At 52.6% G+C, this 17,757-nt stretch overlaps 2 protein-coding genes across 2 annotated transcripts; one reads left to right on the top strand and one right to left on the bottom strand.

The window, feature by feature from the left end:
* Positions 1 to 136: 136 nt before the first annotated feature.
* Positions 137 to 8,286, bottom strand: MTHFD2 (methylenetetrahydrofolate dehydrogenase (NADP+ dependent) 2, methenyltetrahydrofolate cyclohydrolase). Its single transcript, XM_042801575.1, has 8 exons — positions 8,145 to 8,286; positions 5,425 to 5,609; positions 4,447 to 4,569; positions 3,833 to 3,985; positions 3,635 to 3,742; positions 3,156 to 3,248; positions 1,604 to 1,729; positions 137 to 1,021 (listed from the first exon to the last, which is right to left on the bottom strand). The coding sequence occupies exons 1-8, from the start codon at positions 8,228 to 8,230 to the stop codon at positions 882 to 884; spliced, it is 1,014 nt and encodes a 337-aa protein (XP_042657509.1). The 5' UTR covers positions 8,231 to 8,286; the 3' UTR covers positions 137 to 881.
* Positions 8,287 to 10,389: 2,103 nt separating this feature from the next.
* MOB1A (MOB kinase activator 1A) lies at positions 10,390 to 17,633 on the top strand. The gene is made up of 6 exons (XM_042801534.1): positions 10,390 to 10,504; positions 12,813 to 12,979; positions 13,993 to 14,086; positions 15,842 to 15,975; positions 16,094 to 16,257; positions 16,947 to 17,633. Exons 1-6 carry the CDS (start codon positions 10,491 to 10,493, stop codon positions 17,022 to 17,024), a joined length of 651 nt encoding a protein of 216 aa, XP_042657468.1. The 5' UTR covers positions 10,390 to 10,490; the 3' UTR covers positions 17,025 to 17,633.
* Positions 17,634 to 17,757: the final 124 nt, after the last annotated feature.

The following is a 17,757-nucleotide window of genomic DNA, read 5'->3' as shown; positions in this document are numbered from 1 at the left end:
AAGCCAAACCTAACTCTGAAGAACAAAAAGGAGCTAATGTCACAAGTGCTTTCATAAACTACTGCTGGGGGCAGCTCTCCTTTTCTGGGGGAAATATCCTGGAATTTATTACTAAGCAAGTCTTTCACAAGTAGGGTTTTTTTTTTCCTTCTTGTACTTTATTTAGAGTTATCCTGCATTATTTGCTAAGTACTTACACGCTTTACAATACAGTCCAGCAAACTTCCTGTGTGCTCAATGCAGACACCAACAGCCCCCACCCCACCATTCTTTGGTTAGGAAAAAAAAAAAAAAAAAAAAAGGCTTTTAAAAGTCAAAAACAGCTTAGCTGCACACTAGAACAACATGTTACAACAGATCTGCCACTGCCCAGGGCCCTGCACAGGCTGAGAACAGACATATGGCTTTTTTTTTTTTCTCCTTCAAGTAACTTCTGTAGAAGAGCTTAAACTCAAACTAAACATCCAGCATGGAGTAGAAGACTTCAGCACGAGTCAAACGCGAGCAGTCCGGGCCGACTGAGCCTCTGTGAGAACGGAACCATGGAGGCCATGGCATGGAGCAGCACTCTACCTCCCGCGGGGTTGCCAACGCCACACCGAGCTCCCAAGCGCTGCCTAGGCCCTGCTCCCGCAGGGACAGCTTCCTAGAAGAGCTAGCTTAAACACGAAGCAGCTTCGCTAGCATGAGTAGGCCAGGAGTGTAAATGCTTACACCTTAGTACCACTAATGTGCATATGCTTCAGCTGCCAATAAATATCTATGACCTTAGATTAGGAAATTCCACTTCCAATACAATAAATAAAAATATTGCATTTTCTATCGGCCTGTTTGGGAGTCAGTTTGGAATGTCGTTTTTCAGTGCTAAAGAGAGTCTCACATTAGGCAGTTAATGCTTCCAGCTCTTTGGGCTTCAACAGCTTCTTGGCAGCGATGATGGTGTTCTTCATCAGCATGGCAACTGTCATGGGCCCAACTCCCCCAGGGACTGGAGTGATGTAGCTGGCTTTCTTCTTCACCCCTGCAGGAAGGAAAGCTAGAGCTCAGCATGCAAGTTAAGAGCAGTAACGCTCATCAAGCTGGCTGGCCAGTATGAAGAGCAAGGTCTAATAGCTGGATTTCTACCACAGAAATGTCAAGTCCAAGACTAGATGTGGGCTTCACACATGCCCTTGAAGGCAGCCACAATAAAGTACTAACAGTCTGAACATTCACCCCCTTTCTTCCAGGAGGGGAGGAGGTTCCAGTGTCTTTCCCCAGCCACCCAGAGGGGGAAGGCTCATCACAGCAGCCCCTCCTGGCACTGCTGCAGCTAAGGGGGGAACAAGGCCAGTGAATTGGGAGCCAGAAGGTAAGTTCTGCATGGTTTTAGTTAAAACCAGGGGTATGAGTGATGAATTGGAGTAGAGGCAAACTGACCCAACTGCTTAGGCTCAGGATGAGTCTCCTTTGCCTTGCAGCACGCAGCATTCCTGTGGCACACTACAGGCAGGCTGCACCCTTGCATATGGTACAATATCAAATGCACCAAGAGAGAGAACAGAAGCATTAGTCTGCATCTGCTCAGCTGCATGAACCAGGACTTTCTCCTGCCTTTCCATACCTTCAAAATCCACATCCCCAACCAGCCTTGATTTGGCAGTGACAGGATCCTGCACTCTCGTTATCCCCACATCAATAACTGCAGCTCCTTCTTTGATCATATCAGCTGTGATCAGATTGGGTATGCCTGCAAGAAGAAAAGAGAACCACACGCTCATGGTGGTGCTCAACAGCCCCTCGCTCCCCCTCAACCCATCTTCATGTTGTTTTGACCTGCCTGGGCCTTCCTGCCTCACAAAAATGCTTGGACTTTATAATCTTAAGGGTCTTTTCCAGCCTAAATGATTCTATCATTCTATGAAATGCAGTTCTACCCACAGTTGCACAATCCAGAGCTACCTGATGTTCAGCTCAATCAGGAATCGGAGGTGTTTACTGATAACCTCAGAGTATAACAAACTGGAAACCACCCCCAGAAAGAAGTCTGGCCAAGTGGCTGAGACCAAAGCGTCCTCTCCAAGTTGAAACCTTAAAGCTTGCATCTGGAGTCTGTGGCCGTGTTTGTTCACACAGCTCCAGCCACATTTTTGCACCTGCACTAAGTCAGCAAGCTGGAAGGGCGTCCGAGACCACCACAGCCCAGCGTGGCAGAGGCACCAGCTTCACCCAGGGGCTGCAAAACCCCGGCGCGACAGGGAGGGGGGAGCAGCAGCTTGGGGCTAAGCTACCCCTTCAGCGTGGGGTGTGTTTGTCTGGTTCTGCCAGATACTGCGGGCTCAGTGGAGCAGAGGAACTCATTCCCACCCTCTGCTTAGTTAACTCTTTCATGCAAGCCTTCCTCTGGTCTGATGACTGCCTGTGGCAATTTACAGGTCTTATCTGCCAGCAGCACTTCTGCCATCATTATATGCACTGACACCTTCCACACCACTTCTAATCCTTCCAGCACCTTGTCTCTTCATATCACATTTATAACCCACATTTTCTCTCCTCCCTCCCCACAGGCTCACACACAGCTTTCTGCTGCCAGCAGATATCCCAAATCAGCTCAGCCCCTCTGCTGATGAGCTACCTCTGTGCCAAGGGTGCAGCCTGGAGAAGAGCACATCCCCAAAGTGATTCTTCAGGCTCTGAAGATGATGCTGCAGCTGTTCCTCAGCATTTTGACAGTGTCTAGGCAAGCAGATGCCATCTTGGTGGATTTTTTTTCTCCTCCCCACATAGATACAGAACTGTCTGCATGGATAACAGAGCCTGTCTGTAGCTGTTCTCTAGATCTGACCAGGTGCTCGCTGGCATACCAAGCCCTCTTGCCAGATGTTGTTTTCCATTTCAAAGGCAGCTCTGTTAGCAAGATCAAGCATGTGGCTCCTAGGCTTAACCACAGGATAAACTGGCTCAAACAGCCCCTCACCTGCAGTCCTAGCCCTTACCTACAGCAGCTGCAGACAGCCATGAGAGCACTGAACTATCCTACACTGCCAGACATGGAGACCAAGACATTCACTACTAACAGGATTATCTCCTGCAAACAAGGATTCCCACCAGAAACCACACAAGCTGTGGTGCAGCACCATCTGTGCACCTCACCTGGGCTGTTAGTCAGGTCTTACCTGCTGCTGCTACCACAATATCAGCACGGATTGTGTGTTGCTTCAACTGCTCCTTGGGAGTGTAGCGGTGTGAAATTGTGACTGTGGCATCACCTGCAAGAGTGGTTACACAGAGCTTTTAATTCACCTATACCACCCAAACCCAGCCACTTCTCTAGACCTTCCCCTTCGAGACCACCCATGAATTTACCAGGAACATCAGAGCCTGATGACAAACCCCAGGGAACAGCCTGCAAAGTCAGCAGGAGGGATCTGGTATGGAAGGGGACAAGGACTCACTGAAAAAGGCTCTGAAATGTTCAAAGGCTGACTAGGTGCAGAGTTAACTCCTAAGCCTACACCACAGCCTGTGTGATGGGCCAGCCTCCCTAAAGCACTCCCAGGACTGGTTTAGGAGCCTAAAGAGGCCAGTGTGACAGGCAGAGGGCTTCCTTCCGTGGCTGCCTGGCACACAGGCTGGGGGGCCACCGAGCTCCTACCTCCTGGGCGCTCGTGCCTGCCGTCCGTATGCAGCAGCATGGCGATGGGCATGCCCACGTTCTTCGACCTGCCAGCCACCACCACATTCTTCCCCAGCGTTGGGATGCCTGCGGAGGACGAGGTGGAGTCTTGAAAAACACACGCAAGCTGGAAGTTATAGCAGACAGCAGCCAAATACTGCAGCAGCAGCAGCTTACCAGTTCTCTTAATGATCTCCCACACCCCCCAGGGGGTAGCTGGCAGCATGGAGTACTGGTCGAGGCACATGCGCCCCACGTTTATCACATGAAAACCATCAACGTCTTTGTCTGGAGTCACAGCGTTGCAAATCTTGCGCTCATCAATATGCTCTGGAAGAGAACAAGAAGCTTTAACCCTAGAGATCAGCCAAAAACCTGCTCTTTGCAGACAGAGCCCTGACCTGCTGCACCAGTCCCTTCAAGAGTTTGGATGCTTGAAGCTACGCAAGACTTCCAGCAAGCTCAAGGATAACAGCTCCCAGCAGAAGGGAACTGGAACCACTCTGGGACTATAGCATTGCTCATGCAGAGGACATTTTTAGGCAGCCTCAGTGTCACAGAGTTCAAGCTTCTGGCCCTGGATGCTGATATTCTCTACACAAGAATAGATTTCTGTGACCCCCAGCAATTTAACTCGTACAGGCAGCTGTGTGATGGAGTAGCTGCATCAACATTAAGCTGCATCATTGCAGGATGCCACAGGATAGCCCCAGTGCTGCTACTCCTCTGTCACATACAAACCCTTAAAACCTGTATGTAAAAATGAAACAGGTGGAAATCTAGCTACTCACCAGGTAAAGGAAGCTGTACTAACAGGCCATCCACATTGGCATCGTTATTGAGTTTGCTGATCAAATCCAGTAGCTCCTCTTCAGTAACAGAGGCTGGCCTGAGGATGGTTTCACTGCTGATTCCTGCACAACCATTGAAAGCACCACGTTAGAGCCACACGTGCACAAGCAGGAGAGCAACTTTCTTAATCCATGTGGATTCAAGCTGCACCATTTCAATGCTCTATCAAATCTGATAGGCACATGCCAGGCTGGAGACCTTCACAAGTCTTGTGAGTTATGGTTAAGGACCATTATTGTACTTAGTGGGAAAGGCTACTTGAAATAAGAGACCCCAGAGTGCAGGGAGGGCTTGGAGAAACCAAACCAAAGGGTGCTACAACGAAGATGCAACTGCACATCCCCCATGCTCCCTCTTGACACAGAAAGAAGGGGCTGTTAGCCTAAAAATCTCAGGTCCAAAGGCAGCTTTAGCAGCACATAACCCAACCAAAAACTAAACCATTCATTGCCCCTAACCGCATTCAGCACATTTTCTCCAGGAGCATACTTGGCTGAACACTGAGCAGGACCTCAACTTGCAAGACTGGAGGCAGAGAGTAACAAGGCTGCTGAACAATGACTGCATCTCAGGCAGTTGAGGGAAAAAAGACAAATCAGAGCCCTGTCTGTGCTTTCTACAGCCCTAGAAGGGCCGCAAATCCACACTACAGAGCTTGATGTTGCCCTAAAGGATTCAAATGGCACAATGCACACATGAACCACGTTTATTAACTACATGCCAGGACAACAATGAAGGCAGTCAAGAGTCACAGCAAATGCTGAGGCAAATATGGACTGCCATGCAGCTGAGGTGAAAAGCTGCCAGATAGACAAACTCCAGAAAGTTTCCCCAGCCTCCAGTGTGGAGGAGTCCCGACTAAAGCAAGATAAAACAGTCACTTCCTCCACTTTCTCAGAACAGAGCACGAGACATACCCACATCAGCCGCCGCTTTGGTTTTGTTCAGTACGTAGGAGTGACTCGCTGGATTTTCACCGACAAGAACGACACTGAGGTGAGGCCTCTTGTTTCCAGCTGCTACCCACTGCTCAACCTCATGACGGGCTTCCTGTCTGATCTGCCGGGCCAGCTTTCTTCCAGAAATCACAACGGCATCATTTCTGCAACGGAGAAAGCATTACCAAAGCAGTCAGCATCATTAGGACCATCAAATCCGAGCTGTGCAACACAAACACGGAAAAACAGATGCTGAGGCAGAAAGGGCTCTTTTACTCGAGCTCTGTACAAGACTATTGCACCTTTATGCCAAATCAAGTGAAGCAGCATATTTCAGTCTTAGTTTACAGCTCTGCTGTCCAAAGCCAGGATCAGCAAACAAGACTGACAGAGGGACCAACTTATTTGTGCAGCCTGAGTAAGCGTACACACTATTCTCTGCAAGGCCAAGGGTCCATGTGGATCGTTCGCCTGCTGCATATTTCAAGCTAAGATACTATTAGCTCCCATTTTTAGAAAGCCAGTCACCCATTCCTTACAAAGGCATGACAGCTTCACTACAAAGGACTTACACAAAGCAGAACTCACTCCACTTCAGTGGAGCTTCCATCATCAGAGGTCTGTTGAGTAATTCTGGCCTGCTGGACGCAGCTCAGGAGGCACAGTGTGCTGTGCTTTGTATCCAGTGGTGTTCCCAGAGATCCTCGTCCCCCACAAATTCCTCAGCAAGACCATCCGCCCATCTAGCACAGCACGCACCTTGCTCAAGGCAATCTGATGCCCTCCCCTGCTCAAATAACTGCTGCCACTGCTACAGCTGTGTCTTCAGGCTGTTAAAGCTGGGCTGGGGGTGCATGGTTTCACCCCACCAAGGCTCCACCGTCTAGCTGAAGTAGAAGGGACGTTTGCCTGTTTGAACCATGTCAAGACAGCTCCTCACACACATTTCTGGTCTAAATTGGTAACAGAAATACCCAGTGACTGCCAAATACATTCCAGGCAACCGAACACCCTGCAGTATATAGAAAGGCTGGCTTGACCTACAGCTGGCTGGGAGGCCACAGCTGCCAGTCCCCACTCACAACAGGCTGCCCACAGCACTCACACTTGGGTTTTTTCTTCAGGTTACAGCCGTAGCTCTTATTCTCATTCACTAACCCCTTTGCAAGGGAGTTCACTTTCACAAGCTTCACTTTTAGGCTTCACCACAGCATTTAAGTCTTGCCTTGCTGCAAGGCCTCATGACAAGCACCTTACTTGCCCAATTGTTCTTACCTCTGAGCCGGAGCAAAGACGCTCCCCGCAGCGTTACTATCATTTACAGCGCCTTCCCCAAAACGCAAGGATCTGCCCATTTCTGAAGCAATCGCTAAGCAATATGCATCACAACCCCACAAGCTACTCAGCTTGCCACAGGAACCCAGGAGACAACTGACCCACGGGAGAAAGCCCAAGAGCACCAAGCAGTTTTCAACTCTCCCTGCACCACGCCATCCAACGGGAACAAGGTGAATTGCTGCAGTTTCTCCTCAAAAATCCACCAGCTGCCTGGTGTACACACTTTCTCCTACCATGATCCCACATTAAATCCAACACTGGTGTTTTCTGACCTTCTCTAGGTACAATCCTGATCATGGAGCTCTGGGAAACCTGCTACCAGGGAAAAACACCACAAGAGCTGCTCCAGACCCACACCTGCACAGAACAGCCACGAGGCACCATCCCAGGTAAAAAATCCTTTTGCCTAGATACTTACTTAGAGGTGCAGAGGATCATTTATGCTTTCTTAATACCTGCCCTACTCAAATATGCAGTTCTCCCCATTTACTGGGAATTAAATGTTACTTCATCCCTAATAGCAACCGCCCCAGTGAAGCCTATTTAATAATAGCAAGTAAAAACCCATCCCTGACCAGCTCACTCTACAGGCTCTCTAATTCTTATTTTAGCTTCAGAACTATGCTACCATATGCCTAATTGGGAATTATTACAAGTATCTGGCAAGCTAGGGAAAGGAGAATTCAGTAGATCAGAGGCACCTCGTATCTACCCGAATCTTCCCCCTTACTAAGCCTGAGGCTGGGGTGCCCAGCCTGGGCTCCCAGAAGATGGGGACAGCCACCAGCAGCCCCCCTCTGAGCTCCAGGGAAGCCAAAAATAAAAGCTTCGAGCCCTCTTTAGGGTAGGGAAAAGCAATGAAACCAGAGCACCCTCAAGGGCTGTTTCGGTGCATTAAAGCAAAACCCACGCGGGGCGATGCAGAAAGTCAGCCGGTGCACGGGCAGGATGCTCGAGGAGGTGTCCGGTCCCTCTCACACCGCTTAAATCCGGGCTGAGCCTGGGGCCGGGCCCCGAGAGATGACTCCCGGGGGGACCCGGTAGCCCCGGTGCCCCCTTGCCCGGGTAGATGGGGGAAGAGCCCGGCACTCGCCATGCAAGGAGGGAGCGCGATTTCATCAGCCTGCAGCGCCCGGGGCTGCCGCTGGGGGCCCACCCCATTCATTCCCGGTACGGGCAGCGGCGAGCCGAGTCTCTCTACCCCTGCCCGGTGGGCGAGGGGGCGAACGGGCAGGGCATCCCCCTCCTCAGCCCGCCCCACGCCGGGACGCGGCGGAGGGGGCGATGGGGCGGGGGGAAGATGGTCGGGGTGCGCTTTTTCCCCCCCCACACACACACACAAACAAACCCCCGGGCCGTACCTGGGCGCGCTGAGGTGGAGGCGGCGGCCGCGGGGCCGGAGCGCGGCGCGGCTGAGAGCGCGGAGCGGGCAGAGCGCGGTTGACATGGCAGCGGCGCGGAAAAACACGCGGGAAGGGGCGGCGGGACGGCCCCTCCGCGCCGCCCGCCGCCTTATATAGCGCGGAGGGGCCGACCCCTCCCCTCCCCGCGGCTGGCGGGAGCCAATCGCCGCGGCGAGAGGTGCGGAGGGGCGAGTTGAATGGCGGCGGAGAGGGAGGGGACGGGACGGAGCGGGGGCTCGCCCGCTGCGATTGGGGTAAAGGGAGAGAGCGGGTGGGCGGGGCGGAAGGAGAACGGGAGTATTGATTGGATGAGGCGGGCGGGGTTTCTCCTCCCTAATTGGGCACGGCGGCGCTCATTGGCTGGGCCCAAGGGAGAGAGGGGCTGCAAGAGGGGCTGCGTGTTGCGTGAGGCGAGGGGCGGGGCCAGGGCTGAGCCTGGGTTAAAATCGGGGGTCGGGGCTGGGGTCAAGTTTAGGGCTGAGATTTGGGTGGGGTTAGGCTGGGATTTGGTCTGGGGGCGAGAATGGGGTTGGGGAAGGGGCTGGGGTTGGAGTTAGGGCTAATTGCGGGGCTGGGATGAGATTAAATATGGGCCTGCAAATACACCTAAAACTGGGCTGAGATTGAGATTAGGGCTAGGGTTAGGTTGGGTTTAGGGCTAAACGTTCATACACTAGGATAGGTAGTTTAGCTGCTGAAAAATAGGGCAGATTTTCACCACAGGATGTCACCGGTATCATCCCACCCCTCCTCCAGCATCACAAAACCTGGGTGGAGGGGGAACTGGGCGCCTGCAGCTCCAGATGCTCCCAGCACACCCAGCTCCGGGCAGTCCCAGCACAGTGGGCTGGGAAACCCAATCCCACCCCCGAGTGGGTGTGGGGTGGCTGTCCATCAGCACCCACCGATGGTGAGAGGGAGCTGTTACTCACCATTTGTGTTTCCCTGCCGTTTCTGGCTATGTTCTCTGCACGTGGAAAAATTAAATGCTTTTTTTGCAAAGCTAAATACCATTAATATTTTATAGCACTGGATTGGGTTAGGGTGGGTGTGAATGATGCTCCCCAGTATCAGGGAGAAGGAAGAAAGAAACCTGCACAGAGAGGAGGTAGAAGAGTCTGTAAATCCTTGGAATCCCATGCTGAGCGAGTTTAGCTGTCTCCCATGTGTTTATTTTCGTTAACTTTACCCTATTTACCCTTTAAGCTATGAAAGGTGGCCTTAAACGTTTCTCCCGAGGTCACTGAGGTGCTGGGTAAAGTCTGGGGAGGTTTTTTATACCTCCCTGAATGTCAAATAAATACGGAGGATCACCAGCAGCCATCCCCAGGATGTGCCCTGGCACCACACGTGCCGCTTGTGAGAGCTGCGGGAGGTGGCCTGGCCATGAGCTAAAATAACCTCATGGTGTTTATTTTAGTTTTTAACTTGTTTAGAGCAGCTACAGTCACTCCCTGGTTTTAAAAGTAATTTTTTTATGTTAATAATAGCAGCTCCTTGCTAAGACAAGGGCTGGAGGGGTCACATAGCTAAAAAAAAAAACAAAAAAAAAAGGTGAAAACCTGCAGAAATCAGCCCTAGGAAAAGGGTTCGACAAACTTTAGAGTGTTTAGGGGGAATTTCAGACTGTGAAGTTGGTCTGGGGGGGCTGGATGGGTTTGGCCTGGTGCGATACTGGAAAGGAGGCACTGAAGTAAGATGGTGGTGGTTGGGGGGGGGGTGTAGAGAAGCATTTGTGAGCTCAGAGGCAAGCAGGGGAAGGGAGGTCCACGGTGGGGGGGTGCCCAGGCCCATGAGGAAGGGTTTTTGGGGTCCCCAGGCCCGTGAGAAAGGTTTTTGGGGGTCCCTAGGCCCATGGGAGGGGTCTCTGGAGGTGTCCAGGCCCATGGGGAGGGTGTTTGGGGGTCCCCAGGCCTATGGGGAGGGTCTCTTTGGGCGCCCAGGCCCATGAGGAAGGTCTGGGGGGGGGGGGGGGGGGGTGTCCCCAGGCCCATGAGAAGGGGTTTTGGGGGTCCCCAGGCCCGCGGGTGGCCGAGGCCCGCACAGCCCCCACGCCAACGTCGTTCCCCGGAGCTGTTGCCATGGTGATGGCGCCGTGCGAGGCCCCGCCCCCGACGCCCGAAGCCCCTCCCTCTCCTCACCCCCTCTTCCCCCCCACCCACCCCCCCCGCCGTCGTTCTCGCGAGAGTTCGGCGGCGGGGCGGGGCGGGCGCTGCCCGCAGGGAGCTGGGGCCGCGCGCGAGCAGCCGCCGCCGCCGCTCTCACCTCAGCCCGGCCCGGCGCCTCGGCCCGGCTCCGCTCGCCATGAGCTTCCTCTTGTGAGTGCCCGCGTCCCGGGGAAAGGCGGCCCCCAGGGGCTCTGAAGGGCTTTGTGGGGAGAAAAGCCTTTGGGGAGGGGCTGTGAGGGGCTTTGGTCTTGAGGAAAGGCGGGGGGGGGGGGGCGCTTGGGCTTGGCCTGTGAGAGGTTTTTGTGGGGGGAGGAAGCGTTTGGAGAGGTCTTGAGGGCTGGGTCTGTGAAGAACTTGAGGGGGAGGAAGGATTTTTGGGGGGGGCCCTGCGGGAAGATGCTGGGCGTGTTTGGGACCTTGAGGAAGGTGTCGTGGAAAGGGGTCGGGGAGGGTCCTGAGAGGAGTCCTGGGCCTCGAGGAAGGCTTTTGGGGGGGGGGGGGGGGGTCAGAGGTCCCGGCGGTGCCCAGGAGCTGAAGAAGGCCTTGTGATGAGGTACGGGAGGGCTTTTAAGGGAAGTTTTAGGGGGAAGCCCAGTGTGGCTTTGGGCAGAGACCCTGGGGGTTTAGGGGTGGGGAGTCTGGGTGCATATGGAGAGGGCGAAGGCTTTGAAGAGATTCCCTGGGGATGTATGAGGAGGGACCGAGGAAGAGTTTGGGAGGAGCACAGTGCTGTGGAGGAAGCCCTAAGGGTGTAGTGGTTTTGGGGGGCAGGAAGCCTTGGAGCAGTCAGCAGAGGGGCGAGAGGGGGAAGGACGGGAGGTGGAGGGAGGCTGGCAGCAGCAGCAGGGTGGCCCTGGAGGATAGGCACACTGGGGAATGCTGTGGAGGGCTTCGGGGGGTGTGTGAAGGGAGGGGAAGCATTTTGAGGGACAGTCTTAGAGGGAAGGCTCTAGGGAGGTGATGTCTTGTGAGAGTTAATCCCTCCCAGGTGGTGAGAATTTGAGGGGTTGGTCTTCCAGGGGTATTGGGGGAGGCCCTGAGGGGGTGGGGGTGTCTGTAGGGATGCTCTGCTTTAGTGGGAGGCCTTGAGAGTAGGAAAGGGGCGTTGCAGGTGTGGGGTGAGGCAGAAAAGAGGAGGCCCTTCTCCCGTGGGTATGGACCTTCCACCTGGGTGGGTCTTATCCTACATCTGTGCAAAGGGTGTTGGCTCTTGGTGCTGGCTGGTGTTTGTGTGAGGGGCTGCCCGCCTGTGAGGTGGGGCAGGTCTGATTGCAGGGGGAATCCATTAATTTGGCATGTGGTGTAGAAAATGCATCTTTAATGAGCTGTTAGGGGGTGAGCTGTTGCATAACTGTGTTGTAGATATGAAGGCTTATAAAGTGTGAGAGGGCTTCTGGCTCTTAAGGCCTGGTAGGTGCCGTGGCTGAGGACTAGAGGCATTTTGTGGCATAAGAAGGGGCTGGTGAGCCTCTTCCTAGGGCTCACAGTGTGCTGAGTCTGCCTTTTGGGACCTTCTGCTTAGGGTCAGCAACATGCTGGGCCTGCGTTTTAGCTGTAGCAGGAGGCTGTGGCTTGGTTTAAGAGTGAGCTGGATCGAAAGGTCATTTATTTCTGCACTGAATGTTGCACAAAGCTGTAAGGTTGCACCAGGAAGCTGCTGCGAGGCGTGTGCTAGCCGAACCCTCCCGGCTGTGTGTGGCGAGATGCCGGCAATGCTGAGCAGCACATGCTGGAGAAGCCCATTTCCCCCGAGCTGTGTTTTGGCCCTGGCTGTCCCGTCGTTTGCATCCTCCTTGCTTGAAAGCAGAGAGCTGGCAGAGTCTGAAAGTTAGTATTTTGTGGTTGCGAGTTACCGAAATTCATCCAGTTTTTGGCAGTGTTTGCTGTTTGGGGAGAGGCGGTGGCTCCTCTGGCCCCGTTGGAGGGATGAGGGGTTTGGTGCAGAGTTGTGTGATGGCTCGGCTGCTGAGCACAGCTGTCGGTATGATACAGCAAGAGAAGGTTACAATGATGATTTACATTTCAGTGCTGGAGTCTATTAAGTCGCTATTTTTAGCGAGCTGTTTCCTATGGTGCATTTGAATGCTGAGTGTCTAATACTTGCTGCTGTCAAACTGACCTAGTGGCAGTCAGCAGGTTGTTTCGTTCCCTGGCAGAGTTTTGTGGGCTTTTCTTTCCGTGATTGAAAGCAACTGTTCCTTGATGAGTCTTTGGGCCTTTGCACAGAATGTTTGTGACTTTTAAAAAGGGTGAGTGAAAGAGGGAAACGCGTGGGCGTTTCTTTTGTGACGCTGTCAGGAAACACTTCAGCTTGCACGTAGGATCTGTTCACCCCAACGGTGGGGGAAATGGGGAAGGGCCAGCGTCATCCCGAGTAAAAGTGCTGGTAATATGGGGAATTTTTCTGGGAAGGGAATGCTGTTAAAGGACTAACTGGAAATGTTTTCTCTCTTGTCAGTGGGAGTCGATCTTCGAAAACATTTAAACCTAAGAAGAACATTCCCGAAGGCTCCCATCAGTATGAACTCTTGAAACATGCAGAAGCGACACTGGGGAGCGGTAACCTTAGACAAGCGGTTATGTTGCCGGAGGGAGAGGACCTTAACGAGTGGATCGCAGTTAACAGTAAGTCCTACGAAAGAGGGACCCACCTGAGTGTGGAGGTGGAGTGGGAAAGGCAAGAATCTCTGGTTTTTATCCTTAAAAGAACCTAGAACTTCCCCAACTGAAATTGTTCTCCCAGGCATGGTCTGTTGAGGTAACCAAGTTGGGGAAAAAGGAAAGTAAGTGGTGTGAGGTGCTGACAGCAGCCAGGTCCTGTGTCAGAGGGGTGTTGTGCTCTGAAAACGTGCACAAAGAGAGAAACAAACCTGTGCTCTCGTGGTTTTGGGGTGGGATTTTTTTGAGTTCAGACTTGCAAAGATGGTTAGGTTTGTGGTTATTTTTGTACTGGGGGGTAAGCCCCGAGTATCGGTATCTGCAATTACAAAGTCAGTGCTGTGGGCTGCAAGATTGGTGACAGTGAGTAGTCCGGGGAAAATGCAGAACTGTATTCTCCACTGAACTCTAGCTTTGTGGAGTTTTTTCATTTTATTATTGCTGCATGCATAGTTTAAAAAGCCAAATACTACAAATCTGTTTTATGTATAGCAATTGATGTCCCTGACCTTGAACTCTGCCTCTTTGGAGGTTAGAGGAGGAAGAAGTAGTTTTGAGCAATAGAAAGCAGTAAGTCAGGCCAAGAGTCTTCAACCTAAGGAAGGTCTCTCCTGTATTATCAAAATCAATCAGGTTTTTGAGGTACTGTCATTTTTTTAAAGGTGCCTGCAAGCTGAAGCACATGTTTCCAAGGCATGGAAGGCTGAGTGGAGCTTTGTGCCGTACGAATCGGTTAGGGGCGGTAGCCAGACAGTAAAAAATTGACAGATTCAGATTCCTAGATGGTCAAAATGTCTCGAAGTCGTCAGCCACGTGACACTGTATGGAAGGGGAATGTTTGTTTTTGCTGAGAGCTTTGCGGCACGTTCAGCCCCAAGACCGCAATCCTCAGAGGCTGCATCAGCGGGACAAGAGCAAACCGGTGCTCCGGTCCACTTTGTGTTTGCACTTTGAGTAAACCTGATGCGTTTCCTTTCCAGCGGTGGATTTTTTCAACCAAATCAACATGCTGTACGGGACCATTACGGAGTTCTGCACGGAGGCGAGCTGCCCGGTCATGTCTGCAGGACCAAGGTAAGAAGTTCACTGAAGTCCATGGCTGCAATTTAAATGTGGTGAAGTAGGTGGGTGTGTGGGTTGCTCGAGCGTGTGTAGAAAGAAGCTAAAAAGAGGATGGGATGTGTCCAGATGGGGCTGAGGCGCAGCATTGTGCTCCCTGGTGTCTTTTACCCATGCGTGAAGGCACACTGCCTGTTAGGGAGGCTGCGTGGTGTCAGTAGCCATCAGTTTGCCTGGCATGTTGAATATCTGTCCACAGGAAGCATGTGTGGGGATCTCTTTTCCCCCTCTGTTGATTGGGTCCCAATGTTTGGAAGCTGAAATGGTGTGTTTTAAGGAAAATGAAAGATCTAACTTGACTGGAAGTGTCTGGTCTTGCTGTCAGTCTTACTTTAACCTCTCAGTGTGCCGTCCCGCAGAGCCAGTGCTCGGAGAGGCCGTAGCGTGGTTTTTCCAAGCGCAAGCAATTCTAAAGATGCTGCTGCCAGCACGGGGCAGGACACGAGGCGGGCGAACGCGCGGGTCAGGTTACTGTACGGTGCGTGCGACAGCTGTACGGGGAGGGAAGGGCAGCCTGGCACTGCTGCTGTTGCAGAGTTAAAGCCAGGAAGGGAACCTCACGCTTATCCTGGCACGGGCTGTGAAAGGGCACAAAGTGTGTGTTGTCCCAAGGCGGTTTTAAGGGCTCTTGTCCCTCGAGTCACACTGCTGCTCGTCGGGCAGGTGAGAAACACGGGCAGTGGTTTTCAGGAGGCACGTTTAGCTAGCTGACGTAGCATAACGGCTTTGTAGGAGGTCAGGGCAGTGTGAGAGGTGGAAAGGAAATAGTGAAGGTCTATTTGGGATGCCTCGTTGTTTTTAGATGTGAATACCTGTGGGGAGAGGAACGTTACGTGTTGGTTCTGCACTTGTCTGTTTTGCTGAGGTGAAGCTACAGCAGGATATTGTTTATAAGGCTGCTCGAGGCTCTTTGCTTTTCAGGGCAGCAGCGGGAGTCTGGCTGGTGGGCAGTGTCTGTAGAGTGCTGTGTAACATCCTGCCCAGCTTTTCTACCCAGAAGTGTCTAGATTGCAAGTTCGTGCTTCTATATTTGGGGACATTTCCTGTAACGACTTCCTGTTTAAATTACACCGTTTGTTTTCGCTTGTTTGTCGTTCACGAAGTGACACTTGAAACATGGGGGTTTTTCTCCTGCTTTTGAAGGATTTTGCAAAAGGCCTCAGAGAAAGCAGGTCGTGTTGTGTGGCGTTACAGTCAGTGTCTGCCCCTCTTTGGAGGAGCCGTGGGACTGATAAGCACGTGTGTTGATTTGAGCCGGCGGCTTCCAAAAGTCTTTGGCTACTGTGTGGCCCTGGGAGGATGGTCTCCTGGAGGAGTCAGCTATCTTGTGTGAGGGGAGAGGGAGTGCTGAATTCCTGGGGGGTGTCTGAAAGCATAGGTGAATTAATTCAGATGATGGACGATGGCCCCAACACATCCTCTGGCCAATTTTTGTCTCGTTTTAAGGAAATGTTGATGTCAGAGGAGGTTGCCACAAAGCTGAAGTTGACTTTGGAGAGCCAAACCCTGCAGATGATCGCTGCAGTGGTCAGGATGGAGGTGCTAACTCTGGGACTGTTCTGTTGTGCTCGAGAAACTTGGAAAGGCAAAGCTTCTGAGGAGTACGAGTGTTGCAGCGTCACTACTGAGATAAGGAGGAAGCTGCGGGACTCGAAAATGCAATTTTGCCTCTCGGAGTAAAGAATTTCTTTTCCTTCTCTCTCCTCGTAGGTATGAGTACCACTGGGCAGATGGCACCAACATAAAGAAGCCGATCAAGTGCTCGGCTCCAAAGTACATCGATTACTTGATGACGTGGGTGCAGGACCAGCTGGATGACGAAACGCTCTTCCCGTCAAAGATCGGTAAGTGTGGCTGCGCGATACAACAGGCCTTGCATACGGGACTGCTGCTGGAACATCTCGCGTTGCAATTTTTTGATCAAACTGAAGGACTCCAGCTGTGCACGTTGGTGTGTTTCAGGGGTCCCTTTTCCCAAGAACTTCATGTCAGTGGCCAAGACGATCCTGAAGCGGCTGTTCCGCGTGTACGCCCACATCTACCACCAGCACTTCGATTCCGTCATGCGGCTGCAGGAGGAGGCCCACCTCAACACCTCCTTCAAGCACTTTATCTTCTTTGTGCAGGTGAGTTGCAAAACAGTGGCCGGTCGCCTGTCTCTGGGGTTTCTTGTTCCCTGTTTGCCTTTAAAGAGAGTTGGATTTTAAGTGCCTCCTCCCTCTTTGAAGATCTACAGCTGTGGCGAGCGCAGGAAGATACACTTGCCTCCTGCCCTCCGTACTGTGCAAACTGTGCAGCTGTGGCACTGTGGGTTTGTGGTCTTGGGGTTTGTTTTTTTTCTTTTTTTTGCAGGAAGCATGGCTGAGTTGGCTGTAAATGGTTGAATTTCCCTCTCAGGTTTTGTCTGTCAGCCTGCAGTAAAAGAAACCAGGCTCAGAGGAGAACCTGGGGGTTTTGTAGCTCAAGAAGCGGTTCGGAAGTAGCAGCAGCACCTTTCCTTTCCCTGCCAGTATTTTCACAGCCTGTTCTGTGACTGCACGTGCCACTGGCTGTGCAGAGCAGCATAGTGCTTAGCGATGCATCAGAAAAAGTTTTGTTGCTTTTCAATGCTAGAATTTCTGCGCAGAAGGAGAGGACAGGCGGCTGCTGCAGCACTGCCTGCTTGGTGTTTCTCTCAGGAGCCAGCAGGCACTGACACGGCGAGTTCCCAGCACACGTACAGTAGCTGGACATGTTTTCCAACAGCTTTTTGAGAGGTGCCTTTAGTTTTTGTGTTTTTGTTTTTTTTTTTTTTTTTTTTTTTTGCCCTTGCCAGGAATTCAACTTGATCGACAGGCGGGAGTTGGCTCCTCTGCAGGAACTGATTGAGAAGCTGGGCTCCAAGGACAGATAAAGTTTCCCCGGGAGGACCCTTTCGGCCTCTCCTTTCCGCTTTGTACGCCAGCCACTTCTACGCTTCGCCTTCAGCGACGCAGGCCCCGAGGTGCCAGGCATCGCTTCTACCGTGCAGCCGCAGCCCGTGGTGTTTTCGAAGCTGTTGGCTGCGCTGTGGTGACGTGCCCTGGGTAGTCCACTTGGTTTTCTAGGCTCTGTGCTTGAGTCTGGTTGAAGATGGGACTCTGCTGCAGAGGTTTTGTTCCCCGCAGGCGTGGGGTGAAGCTCAGAGTGCTGCGTGGCTGCTTCCTCCTCCCAGAGGCAAAGTTTTCCTCTGGACCCCATGGACACAGCGCTGTGAGCAGCTCCCCTGGGCGAGAGTGGAGTGGCTCTGCTTATTTTTGGAAGTGCTTTTTTTTGGATGAGAGGTGCACTTAGAGCCTTAAGCTCCCCTGGGCAGCAACAGCCTTGTGGGGGGAGGAAAAGAAGTGCCTGGCCCAAGGGGAGCCCGGCCCTGGGCTGGAAGAGCAGCGCTCGGGTGTTCCCAGCAGCGGGGGGCCCAGGGAGGGACCCTGCTCTGTGGCAAGGCAATAATAAAGTTTTTCCTTCCTGCTCTTCTTTCAGAGGATGAGGGGGTGTCTCATCTTCTTCCCCCCCCCCCCGTCCCCTTGCAGACCCCCCCGCCTCCCCCCAGCCTTACACAGTTGCCTTAAATGCAGCACTTGGATGTTTTTAGAGAAGAAGGTAGTCAG

Source organism: Tyto alba, unplaced genomic scaffold (genome assembly GCF_018691265.1).
Source record: "Tyto alba isolate M040663 unplaced genomic scaffold, T.alba_DEE_v4.0 Super-Scaffold_34, whole genome shotgun sequence".
NCBI lineage: Eukaryota > Metazoa > Chordata > Aves > Strigiformes > Tytonidae > Tyto > Tyto alba.
Note: the sequence above shows the minus strand (reverse complement) of the source record. Positions and strands in the feature narration are given on the sequence as shown.

Excerpts from the sequence above, each read along its gene's own strand:
- MTHFD2 (XM_042801575.1), bottom strand. The coding sequence starts at position 8,230 with ATGTCAACCGCGCTCTGCCCGCTCCGCGCTCTCAGCCGCGCCGCGCTC. Across the intron at positions 3,743-3,832 it reads GGAGATCATTAAGAGAACTG|GCATCCCAACGCTGGGGAAG; the intron begins GTAAGCTGCTGC and ends CGTCCTCCGCAG. Across the intron at positions 3,249-3,634 it reads CAGGCACGAGCGCCCAGGAG|GTGATGCCACAGTCACAATT; the intron begins GTAGGAGCTCGG and ends CCACTCTTGCAG.
- MOB1A (XM_042801534.1), top strand. Across the intron at positions 15,976-16,093 it reads GCTCTTCCCGTCAAAGATCG|GGGTCCCTTTTCCCAAGAAC; the intron begins GTAAGTGTGGCT and ends GGTGTGTTTCAG. Across the intron at positions 16,258-16,946 it reads ACTTTATCTTCTTTGTGCAG|GAATTCAACTTGATCGACAG; the intron begins GTGAGTTGCAAA and ends TGCCCTTGCCAG.